At 39.7% G+C, this 15,027-nt stretch overlaps 1 protein-coding gene across 5 annotated transcripts in view; it reads left to right on the plus strand.

Annotated features, from left to right (window-relative positions):
- Positions 1–15,027, plus strand: part of MTFR1 (mitochondrial fission regulator 1) — a 60,840-nt gene that overhangs the window by 5,569 nt on the left and 40,244 nt on the right. For 3 of the 5 annotated variants that reach the window (XM_025001652.2, XM_059893311.1, NM_001035412.2), the window contains 1 exon segment: positions 10,339–10,478. In XM_025001652.2, coding sequence (XP_024857420.1) covers positions 10,416–10,478 — 63 coding nt within the window. In that variant the 5' untranslated portion in view covers positions 10,339–10,415. 5 annotated transcript variants of the gene reach the window in all.

The following is a 15,027-nucleotide window of genomic DNA, read 5'->3' on the forward strand; positions in this document are numbered from 1 at the left end:
GTAAAGTGTTCTGATTTAAAGTCTCAGCCCAGACTGATGTGAAATCTATAGCTGTGGTCACTAGACTTGAATTTCAAGTTTAATTTCTAGAAAGTAGGGTAGGTTGTTGACATATGGTAGACAACTTTTTATTATGGTAAATAAACATTGTTTTTTTTGGGGGGGTGGGGCTTCCCAGGTGGCTCTAGTGGTAAAGAACCCTCCTGCAAATGCAGGAGATAAAAGATACAGGTTTGATCCCGAGTTGGGAATATCCCCTGGAAGAGGGCATGGTAACCCACTCCAGTGTTCTTGCCTGGAGAATTCGTGGACAGGGGAGCCTGGTGGGCTGCAGTCCATAGGATTGCAAAGAGTCAGATATGACTGAAGTGAATTAACATGCACACACAAGCATTTTATATATTTTTTAATTTAACAATATTTAGTTATTTAATTTTGGCCGTGCTGGGTTGCTGGGCATGCTTTTCTGTCATTGCAGCAAGTGGAAGAGGGCTCCTCTTCATTGTGGTACTCGGGCTTCTCATTGCAGTGGCTTCTGTCCTTGTGGAGCGCAGGCTCTAGGGCACAGAGGCTTCAGTTGTGGCAAGTGGGCTCGGTAGTTGTGGCTCCTGGGCGCCCAAGTGCTGGCTTAGTAGTTGTGGTGCACAGGCTTAGTTGCTCTGCGGTATGTGGGATCTTCCCAAACCAGGGATCGAACCTTTGTCTCCTGCACTGGCAGGTGATTCTTTACCTCTGAGCCACCAGGGAAGCTCAATACGCATTAAAAAAAAAAAAAAAGCAAATAACATTCATCTACTGTCCCCGTGTCCTAAAAGAAAAAGCATTTTCACACTAGAAACATAAGAAGGATATGTTCTCAAAGGACAGTAACTTTTTTGGGGGGCGTGGTGCCCTGCATAACTTGCGGGATCCTAGTTCCCCAACCAGGGATTGAACTGAGGGCACGACAGTGAAAACAGAGTTCTAACCTTTGGACTGCAAGGAATTCCCATCAAAATAAAGTACAGTAATTTTAAGTTGATTAAGTTTTTGTTTTTTACTTCATGGCCCTTGTTTTTCTTTTGCCTCATTGTTTGTACCCAGAATGTAGATTGCCCTTTGGGGTACACTGATTTGGTTTACCTGACTTCTTAGTAAGTTTTCTGAAAAAAAGGAAACATTATTCCAGTAATTTGGCCAATCCAGTAACTAAGAATGTTCTGTTAATCTTTTTAGACTCCCAGTATAAAGTGGTCACACTCTTCTGTTACATTGTAAAGATAATTAAGTGGCCATTTCTGTGAATAGTTCACAAAGATCTTATAAAAATAAACTCCATGTACTCTTGTAATTTTTAAAGTTTGTAGCATTTTAAATTTACTGACAACTTTGTTATCCCTGCTAGCAGGTTTCTTGTGAAGCTATTGCTAATAACTTTTTTAAAAGTCATAACTATCTCAAAAACATACACTGCATTAGTTGAAACAATTTTATTTGATTTGATTGTGGGCTTCCCTAATAGCTTAGTTGGTAAAGAATTCCCCTGTATTGCAGGAGACCCTGGTTCCATTCCTGGGTCGGGAAGATCCGCTAGAGAAGAGATAGGTTACCCACTCCAGTATTCTTGGGCTTCCCTTGTGGCTCAGCTGGTAAAGAATCTGCCTGCAATGTGGGAGACCTGGTTTGATCCCTGGGTTGGGAAGATCCCCTGGATAAGGGAAAGGCTACCCACTCCAGTATTCTGGCCTGGAGAATTCCATCACTTCATGGGAAATAGATGGGGAAACAGTGGCTGACTTTATTTTTCCGGGCTCCAAAATCACTGCAGATGGTGATTGCAGCCATGAAATTAAAAGATGCTTACTCCTTGGAAGGAAAGTTATGACCAACCTAGGCAGCATATTAAAAAGAAGAGACATTACTTTGACAACAAAGGTCCGTCTAGTCAAGCCTATGGTTTTTCCAGTGGTCATGTATGGATGTGAGAGTTGGACTATAAAGAAAGCTGAGTGCCAAAGAATTGATGTTTTTAAACTGTGGTGTTGGAGAAGACTTGAGAGTCCCTTGGACTGCGAGGAGATCCAACCCATCCTAAAGGAGATCAGTCCTGGGTGTTCATTGGAAGGACCGATGTTGAAGCTGAAACTCCAATACTTTGGCCACCTGATGTGAAGAGCTGACTCTTTTGAAAAGACCCTGATGCTGGGAAAGATTGAGGGCAGGAGGAGAAGGGGATGACAGAGGATGAGATGGTTGGATGGCATCACCGACTCAATGGACATGGGTTTGGGTGAACTCCAGGAGTTGGTGATGGACAGGGAGGCCAGGCATGCTGCGGTTCATGGGGTCGCAAATAGTTGGACACGACTGAGCAACTAAACTGTACAGTCCATGGGAGTTGCAAAGAGTTGGATAAGACTGAGTGATTTTTCACTTTCACTTCACTTTTAATTGGTCTACCTGTGTGCTACTATATATTTTTGTAGTATTTGTGGAGGGAAAAGAAAGCCTGTTTTCAGTGTTTATCTATTTCTCATTCAGTTTTGATTTTCTCTTCTACTAGCTCTCATCCTCCCCCCAACCCCGCTGTAGTACTGCATTGTATTTCTATGTCTAGTCTAGCCAGAGTAGATTCTAAGCCTATACTATCATCATATAATTCTAGAAGTCAAATTTTACCCACACACACAGAACCAAACGAAACAAACCAATCAAAACAAAGTGCAGCCTGATTCTTAGCCATCTTTTTTAAACCTTTTTTATTGTGAAGTGTAACACACAGTGTAACACAGGAAGATGGATAAACATAAATAATACAGCTCAATATATGATCACAAAGCAAACATCCATGCAGTGACCACCCAGCTTAAGAACTAGAAAGTTGCCCACCCTCTGGAAAACTCCTTTTGCTGCCTTGCTCCTGTTACCCATCCCATGCAAAGGTAACCACCATGGTAACACCCTACACTACGGGTTTGTTTTGCCTTTTATGATTTTCTGCATGCCTTTAAGAGCTATAGTGATGTCCCCTTTTTCATTCCTGTTACTAGTAACGTGTGCCTTTTCTCTCCTCAGTAAATCTCATTTAGAGGTCAGTTCTTTTTACTACTTTTATCAAAGCACCAACTGTTGGCTTGGTGATATTTCTCTGCCTTGATAGTTCTCTAATGCTTTCAAATAGTTAATTTAAAAAAAATTTTTTTTTTTTTTTTGTTCCACTAGTTTACTTGTTCTCAGCAGGAGGAGAATTTGTCTGAAATTAGCCTAGTTCACATATAAATAGAAGTAAAATTCCTCTTAAATCTGTTTACAATTGAGACAGTATAGAAAAGGCACCGGCTTGGGGCTTAGATGCCTTTCGTTTAATATTCAAGTATTAACTGAGCAACTGTTGAATTCCATATAGTTTGCTGAGTGCTGGGGTCTTATGATGAGTAAGCTAGTCTTTGCACTTGAGGTGATTAAAGTGCTGTGGAGGAGATAGGCAGTTTAGATACATTGTTTTAATGTGCTGTGTAGGAGAATACACACAGGAGGGCCCTAATACTGGTTGATCAGGAAAACCCTTTTGGAGGAGGTGAGAGCTAAACTGAAACAAAAGATTGGTAGAAGCTAGCAGTAGTCCAGGAAGCATGTTGAATTTCTAAGATTATCTATGGGACTGGATCAAAGATTAGATTATGAAAAATGCAGAGGATAGGGAAACAGCTCAAGTCATAAGTACTTTGTATTGAGAATGGATAGAAAGGGATAGCAGAATCAGGGGAAAGGGTGACGCACGTAATCTTGTTAGATTTTTTACAGTATACAGACTCAGAAGAGCAGGAGGAGCAGCAGAAATGGAATTTGATATATTTAGAAGGGAAATAGAACTGCTTGTAGGAAATGAAACAGAAAGAACAACTGGGGTGCCATTGTCTGAGGCAGGGGACACATTTAGGAGGAAAATTAACATGTTCAGTTTTTGCTTTCTTTGGTTTGAAAGAAAATGGGAGAAACAGGAAGGTAGCATGTGATTGCCATTAACAGGGAAAAGAATCCACGTAATACAGGGTATAGCTGATGTCATGAGACCTGTGAGTAGAGGGGTGGGTATGATCTTGAGCACTTGGTTGGAAGGAGGGACAGGAGAGAGTGGGCGAACAGGTTTAGGGGGACAGAACAGGTGTGGATACAGAGATGCTGCGCTTGCGGCATGTGGAGTGTGAGGTCATTGAGGGATTTCCTGTCAGATGACTTTTCTTATTTGAATAGTAAGTTTGGTCATCTGAGAAATGACGGAGCTAGAATTAGATTTGGGGAGCATGGAGAATGCTAGAAATAGCTGCCCTGGAGAATGGAGGAGGGGAAGAGCAGGAAAGTAAGACTGCCCTGACTGCGTCCCTGAGTCATGTCCAACTCTTTGTGACCCCGTGAACTGTAGCCCGCCAGGCTCCTCTGTTCATGGAATTCTCCAGGCAAGATTACTGGCATGTGTAGCCATGCCCTCCTCCAGGGGATCTTCCCGACCCAGGGATCGAACCCAGGTCTCCCACATTGCCGGCGAATTCTTTACTGTCTGAGCCACCAGGGAAGCCTGTGAATACTGGAGTGGATAGCCTATCCCTTCTCCAGGGGATCTTCCTCAACCAGGAATTGAACCAGAGTCTCCTGCATTGCAGGCGAATTCTTTACCAGCCAAGCTACCAGGGAAGGCCTAGTTGAAACTAGAGGTAGTACATTTGTAGCAACTTCAAGATGTGAGATGTAGTCATTTTCCTACAGCCCAATTTCGTAAGTGTAGGCTGGTGTACTTACCAAGTTCTGGCTTGCTGAAGAAACAAAACAGTAGAAAAAGGGACTGAAAATACTAGAAAGCAGTGGTTCAGATGTGGGGCTCCATGAGGCGGAAGATAGTGAAGGTGGGAAGGGATTGACTAGGATGACCACAAGTTCAGGGGAGGGAGACTGAAGGTCTCCATATGGTGCAAGGAGTGTCTGAGTGAAAGCTGTGATATTTGGATTTTGTAACTTCTAGATTTTGTTTTTAAATGAAAAGTAAAACATGCTTTGTAGCATTGTTCTAAGCAGCACAAACCATACAAAGAAAAAATTCTCCCTGCTTTAGCCAATTTTAATAGCCTGATGTAAAGCTGGTTGGGTGGTGCTGAATTCTCTTAACATTTGCTTGTGTGTGAAGCTTTTGATTTCTGCGTCAAATCTGAATGAGTCTTGCTGGATAGAGTATTCTTGGTTGTAGTTTCTTCCCTTTCATCATTTTGAATATACTGTGCCATTCCCTTCTGGCTTGTAGAGTTTTTGTTGACAAATCAGCTGATAACCTTAAGGGAGTTCCCTTGTATTAATATGTTATTTGTCATTTTTTCCTTGTTCCTTCTATCTTTGTCTTTAGTTTTTGTCAGTTTAATTACTGTGTCTTGGTGTGTTCCTCCTTGGTGATTATCCTGCCTGGGACTCTCAATAAAACTTGAATCCAATTGTCTGCTGAGAGGCGGGGCTGCACTCCCTCCCTGTTAGTTTGGCCTGAAGCAACCCAGCCCTAGTCTATAGGCTCTGTGATAGGGCCAATGGCGACCACAAGAGGGCTCATGCCAATGGGCACGTCCCAGAACTGCTCCTGCCAGTGCCTCTGTCCCTGCTGTGGGCCGCTGCCACCTCACATTTCTGCAGGAGACCCTTCAGCACAGTAGGTGGGTCTGGTTCGGTCTCCTGTGGGTCACTGCTCCTTTCCCCTGGGTCCTGGTACACACAAGATTTTGTGTGTGCCCTCCAAGAGTGGAGTCTGTTTCCCCCAGTCTTGTAGAAATCCCACAGTCAAATCCTGCTGGCCTTCAAGGTCAGGTACCCCTGGGATTTCCAATCCCTTTGTCAGATCTCCTGGCAGGGAAGCCTGATGTGAGGCTCAGAACCTTCACGTCAGGGGGAGAACTTCTTTGGTGTTATGGTTCCCTCGTTTTGTGAGTCACTCACCTGGTGGGTATGGGATTTGATTTTATCATGATTGTGCCCCTGCTCCTGTCTTGTTGCAGCTTCTCCTTTGTCTTTGAACGTGGGGTATCCTTTTTTTGGTTGGTTCCAGCTCCTCTGTCGATAGTTGTTCAACAGCTATATCTGTGCTCTTGCAGGAGATGAGGGCACGTCCTTCTACTCTGCCATCTCGAATCAATCTCTCTCAATAGTTTGATGTACATCTTTCTATAAATGAAAAGGTTGAAGATTTTTGTCTTTTACAGAAATTAAATCATAGTATATTACTCTCCTGTATCATACTATCAAGTCATTACATAGACTGTAACTCGCTTTTTATAGATGCATAAAGCTTTGTAATATGCATATACTGTAATTAACAGGTGTTTTATTGATGAACATTTAAAATTGATCCTAGTTTTGTGAATAGAAGAAGCACTGCAGAAAATACTTTTATGTTCTCTATGTGTAATGCTTTTATTTCTGCAAAAAATTCCTGAAAGTTAAGTAATTTAATCAAAAGCTATATGTGTTTTTAAAACTTTTATTTGAGGCATAACTTACATTATGAAAAGTATGTAAGTGTGCAGCATCTTGATAAGCATCCCCAGAGTAAGCACATCCAACTGTCTGTCTGTTGAGAAACACAGCTTGGCCAGCATCCACTGAAATCCTGCAGTCAGGCCTACTATCAGTCACTACCTCTGTCTCCACAACAGTTAGAAAAAAAACTTTGAAAAAGAATTCACAATGTGTGATTAGCTTGCTTTTAGTTTTACCTGTCTTAGATCTTTATGTAAATAGACTCAAACAGTGGTGTATTGGATGCATTATTGTAAATATTATAACCACTCAGCAGTGGCAAGAATATGCGTTTATGATGTACTAGTGCTGATGAGTCCAGAGTGCAGAGTTCCATTTAGGGAAGGGCTTGGAGAAGAGAGGACTCAGGACTCATAGTTGAGTGATGGGGAATGCTCGAGCGCCCTTAAGTCAGTCCTCATGAGGAACAGAGGGTGGTCAAGCAGTGCTTCCTAAGGAGAGCTGCTTTTGCTTGTTTCTTAAATGAAGGCACAATTTGCATACAGCAAAATTCACTCCTTTTGGTAGATTTCTTTGAACACAGTCATGTAACCACCACCACAATCAAGATATAGACTATGTGCATTTTTCCAAAGCTTGCCTTGTGCCCTATTGTAGTTGTTACAGTGGAGTTGTTCCTCCACTGACAGTCCCTGGTGACCCCTGATCTGTTCTGTTGTCTCTTTAGTTTTGCCTTTGAGGGAGAGTTTTGAAAAGAACTTAACAGCAGTAATTCAGAGATGGTTGGATAGCATCACCGACTCAATGGACATAAGTTTGAACAAACTCTGGGAGATGGTGAAGGACAGGGAAGCCTGGCGTGCTGCAGTCCTTGGGGTCGCAAAGAGTTGGACATGACTGAGCAACTAAACCACTACCACCACCACCACAAAGAGCAGTGACTGATTGGAAACAGCCTGGATGTAAAGTGAGCGAGAATAAGCAAGTACTGGACCCTTTGACACAGCATTCTACAGGGAGAGCCGAGTTTCAGTTCGGTGAGGGAGGAAACACTTACCTTCATTCAAACAGGCTTCCAGAGAGCACAGTGGAGGGGTCTGGAGTAAACGGTAGCTGGAGGAGGCCCCCAGCTATGTGACCTCTTTTCCATGTTTTCTGATTAACATCCTTGTTGAACATTCCCCTTATTGAAAATTCCTTTTATTTTTTTGGTGACAATATCTCTTACATTTTTCGTTACCTCTTTTGCATATTTTTTCCCACTGACCTTTGCTTGATCTTCAGGTATTTCCTGAGATTTCTATCCTGGCTTCATTTCTTACTCTGTATGAGTTAGCCCATTCACTCTTAGGTTGCATTTTCTAAGCCATGCTTCCTAATCTTCATCTGTAGTGCAGACTCTCTTCCTCACAAGAATAATTTTTTAAAAACTTTTCACTTAAAAAATGAGCAAAAAAACTTCTCAATGGAAGGTATCAAAATATGCCCCCAAACCTGTGAAGAACCCCCTACTAAAATTAAAAAGACTGACAGTACCAAGTATTGACCATTGACAATACGAGGGATTGTTGAACAGCTAGAGCTCGTTTATTTATCTGCTTTGGAGAGTGTAATTGGTATAACAACCTCAGAAAACTTAGTTTCTATTAAAGATTTAGCTATGTATCTGTATATATTATGAACTAGCAATCTTACTCCTGGGTATAAACTCAAGAGAAATTAGTTCTTATGTGTACCTTGCTATGTTATGTGCATGAATTGTTTCAGCAACTTTATTTGTAACAGCTAAAAATGGAAACAACCCAAATGTTCACAAACAGTAAATCATGTAACACAACATTGTAAATTGACTATATACTTCAAAAAAATAAAACAAACAAAAACCGCTAGTAAATTGGGTAAGTAAATTGTGGTAGAGTATCATAGCAAAATACTGCACATCAGTGAAAAAGAGCTGTGATTCCCATATCATGGGAATGAATCTCACAGGCAACGTTGAGTGAAAGAAGTCAGACCCAAAAAAGTATGTACAGCCTGCAGATGTGATAGACTGCAAAAGTTAGAGTACTATTTAGATGGATGAAGCGTGGATATTGACTGGGTGGAGGCTCACAGGAGCTCTTGGCATTCTTTAAGTGTTTTATATTTTAGTTTGGATGGAGGTTCTACAGGTTTATACCTGGACACACTGAAAATTTGTGCACTTTTCTGTGTAAGGTATAGCTCAGTTTCTAAAAAAGCGGTAAGGGGAATTCCCTGGCCATCCAGTGGTTAGGACTTGGCGCTTTACTGCTGAGGACTCAAGTTCAATCCCTGGTTAGGGAACTAAGATCCCACAAGCCTTGAGGCATGGCCAAAAAAAAAAAAACCAGAAAACGGTGATAGGTTTTCAAATCCTACATAAAACCATCCTTTTTCTCTGATCAGTTTTTTTTTTGGCCAGTCATCTCCATTGTTTTTGGCCCTCTGTACTTTTTATTCCCATTACCTCTCAGAGTATTCATTCTTATAAGCAATTATAGATGCTGGTAATATTAAAATATATTAATATCTCACCACTGTTGTAGTTGTGACCGCTCCTTAGTTACCAGTAAATTGTATGTTCCTGTTAGTGCTTTCTCTTTCATTACATACTTTGATCTGTCATCAGAGCTGGTCTCCTTCTAGTTCATGTTTCACCCAGCGTCTGGCATATTTATGGCATCTTTATTCTACCCCACCCCCCTCCATTCTTTATAATTGTTCATCAAGTTCTTCTCAAAGTGTAGGCCACAAACTTTATTTCTGGTCCACAAGAGGATAAACTTCTATCAGAATGTGAATCAAATATATCACAAAGTACAGTTTTTTTAAAGGCTTCCTTGAGAAGAAAGCAGCACATTGCTTTATAGTCTGGTGTACAGTCCTTGTCACTTTGGAGACCAGCCCTTCCAGTAAACTGGTTTATGCCACATAAGTTCATAATTGTGTCAGTTACACAGTATATTGATGAGGAAGGGAGGAGGATGAGTAGCAGGGTCATAGTGCCAGTGAGTGTGGAAGAACTTTGTCTTTTTTTTTTTTGACCTTCTGGCATCTGAAGTCCTGCCTTATATTTATGGAATTCTTTATGATTTTGGTGGAAGGTAGAATCTGCTTCTCACTATAGCCAGGTGCGTGCTCAGTCTCTCAGTCATGTCCGACTCTGTGACCTCATGGATTCTAGCCTGCCAGGCTCCTCTGTCCATGGAATTTCCCAGGCAAGAAAGAATACTGGAGCGGGTTGCCATTTCTGACTCCAGGGGATCTTCCTGACCCAGGGATCAAACCCACGTCTCCTGCCAGGCAGATTCTTTACCACTGCACCACCTGGGAAACCCTGTAGCCAGGTAGATTTGACCAAATGCCATTAGTAGGAGAGCAACTCAGGAGCCAGTGAGACAGAGAAGGGGGACCTGGGAGCTTCTGTTCCGTCAGTAGTCACAGTAGCAACTGCAGAGGTGTCTCCCAAGACACTTTTGCTGTGATTTTGGATGTCTTTGCTGGTTATGTAGCCTCTCAGTTTCTTCTAAGATTGTTATCTACTGGGTGTCTTTCCATAAATATATTTTCTGCTTAAGTCAGCCACAATAGGTTTTCATCACTTTCAACATAGAATCCTGAATGGAAAAGTTAAAAAACAGTTAGAAAAACAATTGTAATACTAGTTTATATAAAGCTGATCTCAAGCAAAAAATTTTTTTAATTACACACACACACACAAAGATTTAAGATGTTGTAGACTAGACTGACTTTGTGAGACATGTTGTAGACAGTAAAGATTCTAAATAATAATAATTTCACTTTAGTATTTTCATTTTCAAATTTCAGCATGCTTTATGGACCATGTGCTGCTATGTATGCCTGAAGTACTTGAAATGCAAATTTGGAGAGATTTTGCCATCTAAATGCTTGGCTGGATTAAACGCCTAATTAGGATGATTTTTCAACAGGTTGGAAGCATGCAATCGGTGAGTGCTCAAAATTCATTTTTAAAATCCAGATGTTGATAATTTTTTTCTGGGAAAAATGAATCTATGTATGGCCAACATATGTACTGTTTAATTTGCTTGCTATATAGATCATGGAAGTGAATCTTTATCCAGCATCCTATGGGATGGGTTACATCGAAAATTTACCCAATATTCATGTAACTGTTAAAAGCAATGAATTTGTTATTAGTGAGGAAAAGGCTTTAATACATATATATATAAAAATCACTGAATAAAATGTTTGACTAATGCTTGACAACTCAGTGTTGTAGAACTGTTAACATTGAAATATTGAATGCTTTTATAACGTGGTTTATCACACAACTGTTTACAATAAAAGTCATGTCTGCTAAAATACAACTACAGATACAAAGAAAAAATTAGTGTAATATGGTTATTCTATGCCAAAGATGCTCTAATCTTAACATTTAAAAAATATATTCTACTGATACATAATTTTTTTTCAGACCCAGTGTAAAATTATTAGAACAATAGTTGTACCAAGCATATTTTGTGGAATACATATCATTTTCAAATGCGGTGTTAATTGGTGACATGGAATTAAGCTGTTTTCTTAAAAGATATAGGCAAGTTACATAATTTGAGTATACTTATAATTGCATTGCTTTTATGTTTTGGTTTTATTTTGTGTCTCTTTATGTTGAGAAGGTTGAACTTTTATTCCCCCAAGCTCCCAAAGTTAAATGTTTTCTATGGAGATAAAAAGCAAAGAACCAAATAAAATTACCCTTTTTTATAGTTGCATAATTTTGAGATTATCATCTTGAGGATAAGCAATGGGAAAATGGTTTGTAAAGTTAATACTTTCATCTTTTTCAGTTACATCTTCTCACATTTCCTATTTCACTTAGGGCCACTATACCACCTTTCTTGTTTGCCGCTTACCACTATTTGGCTACCTGGGGCAGATGAACATTTCAGTACTGACAGCAAGAGAATTTCTTTTCCATTCGAAAAGTCAGGAAGCTTTTGTTGCTAATGAGTCCCCCAACATGAAGCTTTACAGTTTGTGATTCCTTTTCCTTTGCAGTTTTAGTAAGAAGTGTAGTTTAGTGGAAAGATCATATAGGTCTTGGACGCACACACACCTCAGTCTGAAATGTATTTCTGCCAGTTACTTTCTTCATCTGCAGAGTACAGATGGGAAGAACTGCTGCTGCACAGTGAGCCTGTGGGTTAAATGGCAGGGTATGTACAATGCCTGCCAGTGGCTTGTATGGAGCGTAGGTATAGTCAGTGATAGTGAACTTCCTACCATTTTGCTCTGTCATCCTCCTGCCCCCGCCCAAAGTCGGGCAATGTGACCAGGGCTGATTGAGGCCAAAGTGCAGAATTTTGTTTCAGGAACAGATAACATGCTTTACTTGGTTTAATTTGCTTATTTAGCTTTATTCATTTTGAACTCTAAAACGGGTGCCTTTCATCAAAGAATGGACCAGGTAAGAGAGCATTCATTTGCTCCCAATATTGTAATAAAAACTGACAGCCCTTTTTACTAATGGCAGATGGAAATACCATTTTTTTTTTAATGTAACATATGATCATCACTTTTAACCAGTTAACTGAGTCTATATAAAAATAAATTTTCTCCTAACATGAAGCAGTGTGAACCTTTGGAGTTATTTTCTATCTTTGTTTCCTGGATCTCTCAGCCTGCTACCTAGGAGTAGTCTGAAAAGCAAAAAAAAAAAAAAAAAAAAATCAACCACTTTTTAGTTCCATTTTTCAATGATAAAATATGTATTTCTCACTGGTTAGATATACAAATGAACTCAGTACTGTGTTTGAATGTATTCAAGAACAAAAACTGCTTTCATCCTTTACGTATTTTTATCTGCCTAAAAAAAAGTGCAAGTGAGATCAGGATTTTATTTTTGGTGATGATAACCTATTTGTATTTTATCACACAAATCAGCGCCATCATAATAGCTATCATTCATTGGCTTAGTATACCCAGTTCTTTTAGGCATATTATCTGTGTTCACTAGGACAATGACTTGTTTTTTAAACAGATGAGGAACCTGAAATTCAAGAGTGTTTAACTGAGTTGTCTAAAGTTACCTGACTAATAAGTGGCCGAGCTATAAAATGAATCCAATTCTGATTCCAAAATCCTTTTTTTAGTGTACTTTACTACCTCTTATAATAGGGGAAATGACAGTATTTATTAAATAATACAAACTTCAATCTTTTATCTCATTTAATGCTCATAGGCATGAGGTCCCCATTTTATAGATGAGGAAAGGGAAATATAGAGGGATCAATGACTTGCCAGCTTTAAACAGACAATAAGTGGTAGTGCCTACTTTTATTTTTTTATTTATTTTAATCTTGGCTTTTAAAGCCAGTCCTACATGTTGCTGAGGCCTCTCTGTTTTCTCTTCATTGCCTTCCGTTTGGCCTCAACATTTGTTTGACTTTAAAACTATATACAGCTGACCCTTGAACAATGTGTATTTAAACTGCTCACATCCATTGATATGCAGATGTTTTTCAGTAGTCAGTACTACAGTACTCCAGGATCCATGGTTGGTTGAATCCGGGGATGTGAAACTGTGGATATGGGGGCAACTGTAAAGTTACTTGTGGATTTTGTCGGGAAAGTGGGGCAGTGCTTGGTGCCCCCAACCTCAGTGTTGTTCAGGGGTCTGCTGTACTCACATTTGTCCACACTTTCTTCTCAGTGTATTATTACTATATTTTTGCCCTTAAGTAAAAGTGTTTTTAAACTAGAGAAAGCAAGCTATGAATCTAATGTGATTCTGGTTAATCTCAGTATTTTACGTTGAAAAGTTATAGCAAATATCTAATTTGAATTAGTAATGTATTTCCAGTAATACTTGAGAATTGTACCCTTGTTTTCCTCTTGTGCTTTGGAGGAAGCGTGTGAATGTGGCTAGGAGTTTAGATAAGGAGGAAGAGAACTGAGGCAAAGGTTATCTTCAGTTGGGGAGTTCAAAATTGTTACCGAATTTCATCTTCATATCTTTACTTCTTTCTCCCCAACACACAGTCTGGTTCCTGTGGAATTAAGAATTTATACCTTGTTGGGTCCTAGACTCCCTAAAAATTTGATTAATAGTATGGCCCTTCTTCCCAGAAAAATGTTGTGTATGCACACAATTTTGCATATAATTTCAGAGATATGGGAACCTCAGAATAAGAACCTTGGGTTAGTATTACATAGTTTTTCTAGAGAAAAAAAAATTTATTTAGAATTAGGTTTATACTTTCTCTTGCTAAGTGGTGACTCTCAAATAGAAATACAGATTAAACTAGTCTATAACAAACGAGTTAACATATAAAGCTTGAGAGCAGTCGTCATAATGAGATAGATGACAGCTTCGGATTCCAGCCTCACACTTCAGCACTGTGACAATAGCATGGCACACTGAAAAAAGAACAGATAGCTTTCCTGTTGTCATCCTCCTGCCTTGCTGTCATCACTTTCAAACTCTGTTGCTACATGTTATGGACTGTCATTACTAGACTCAGATACGCAAGCACCCCCCTCCCGATTCATTATTACATTATTTATCAGTAGTTCTTATGAATAAAGCAAAACATTTTATTTAATAATTCCATTCATTTAATTATTCCTTAATGGAATTGAATTCTTGTTTCTTAATGAAATGGAATTGTCTAGTAATGACAGTTTTCTCCCTGACCTCTCTCTAACATCTGAAAATATTAACGACAGTTTATCTTTAGAGGAAGCCTTTCCTTCTCCAAACAAGTATCCTGACAAGCCAGTTCAGCAACCGGTTAGGACAGGAGATGCGCTTGGGCCGTGCAGCCTCCCATCATGCACAGATGGTGACTTTCCATACCATCTGTTCATTATTTCTTCACAGCCATTTACGACTTTGCCCCCTCCATGAGGACTGAATAGAAAAAAATAGTCAGACCTAGTTTTAGAGTTCCTGGAAGTTAGCTGCTCCTTCTTCTAACTTTTTCTTCAATCCAGTCAAGTTTACGGCTCCTCCTCTTTCTGAATATCCCAGTCACTAGCTCATTTAGACCCTTGCTTCATATTTTTTGGTGCTAAATGCTATGCAGTTCACAAGTAACTGAAGAACCACATTATGTTAGTCCACTATGTATACTTAAAGAAATAATCATGTAAAGCAGTCTGTTCTTTTACTTTCCTTAACTTTGTACAAAAATCCTAAATAGTCTACTCATTCCTTACAAGTAAATACTGAGTCTTTGGCCACCTTCTTTTGTGGAAGGCACCTGCTAAGTCTTTCCTTCTGATATTAAGCAAATGGGAAGATAGTAGTTGAAACGTAGTCCTGAAGCATGCATACCAAGGAAAGCTAAAAGCTGGCAGAAATCTTAGTTCCTGACCTTGGCAAGTCCTTTCTGAACTTTTCTTTGTGAGCTTTTTTGTCCTCTCCATCTGCAGGTAAGATCTTTGCTTACTGGAGGGACGAAAGGTTTCACATTAGGCTGTGTAACTGTCACATTATGATGCATAAATAGTGTTCTACTTGTACATCATAGA

Source organism: Bos taurus, chromosome 14 (assembly GCF_002263795.3).
Source record: "Bos taurus isolate L1 Dominette 01449 registration number 42190680 breed Hereford chromosome 14, ARS-UCD2.0, whole genome shotgun sequence".
Taxonomy (NCBI): domain Eukaryota; kingdom Metazoa; phylum Chordata; class Mammalia; order Artiodactyla; family Bovidae; genus Bos; species Bos taurus.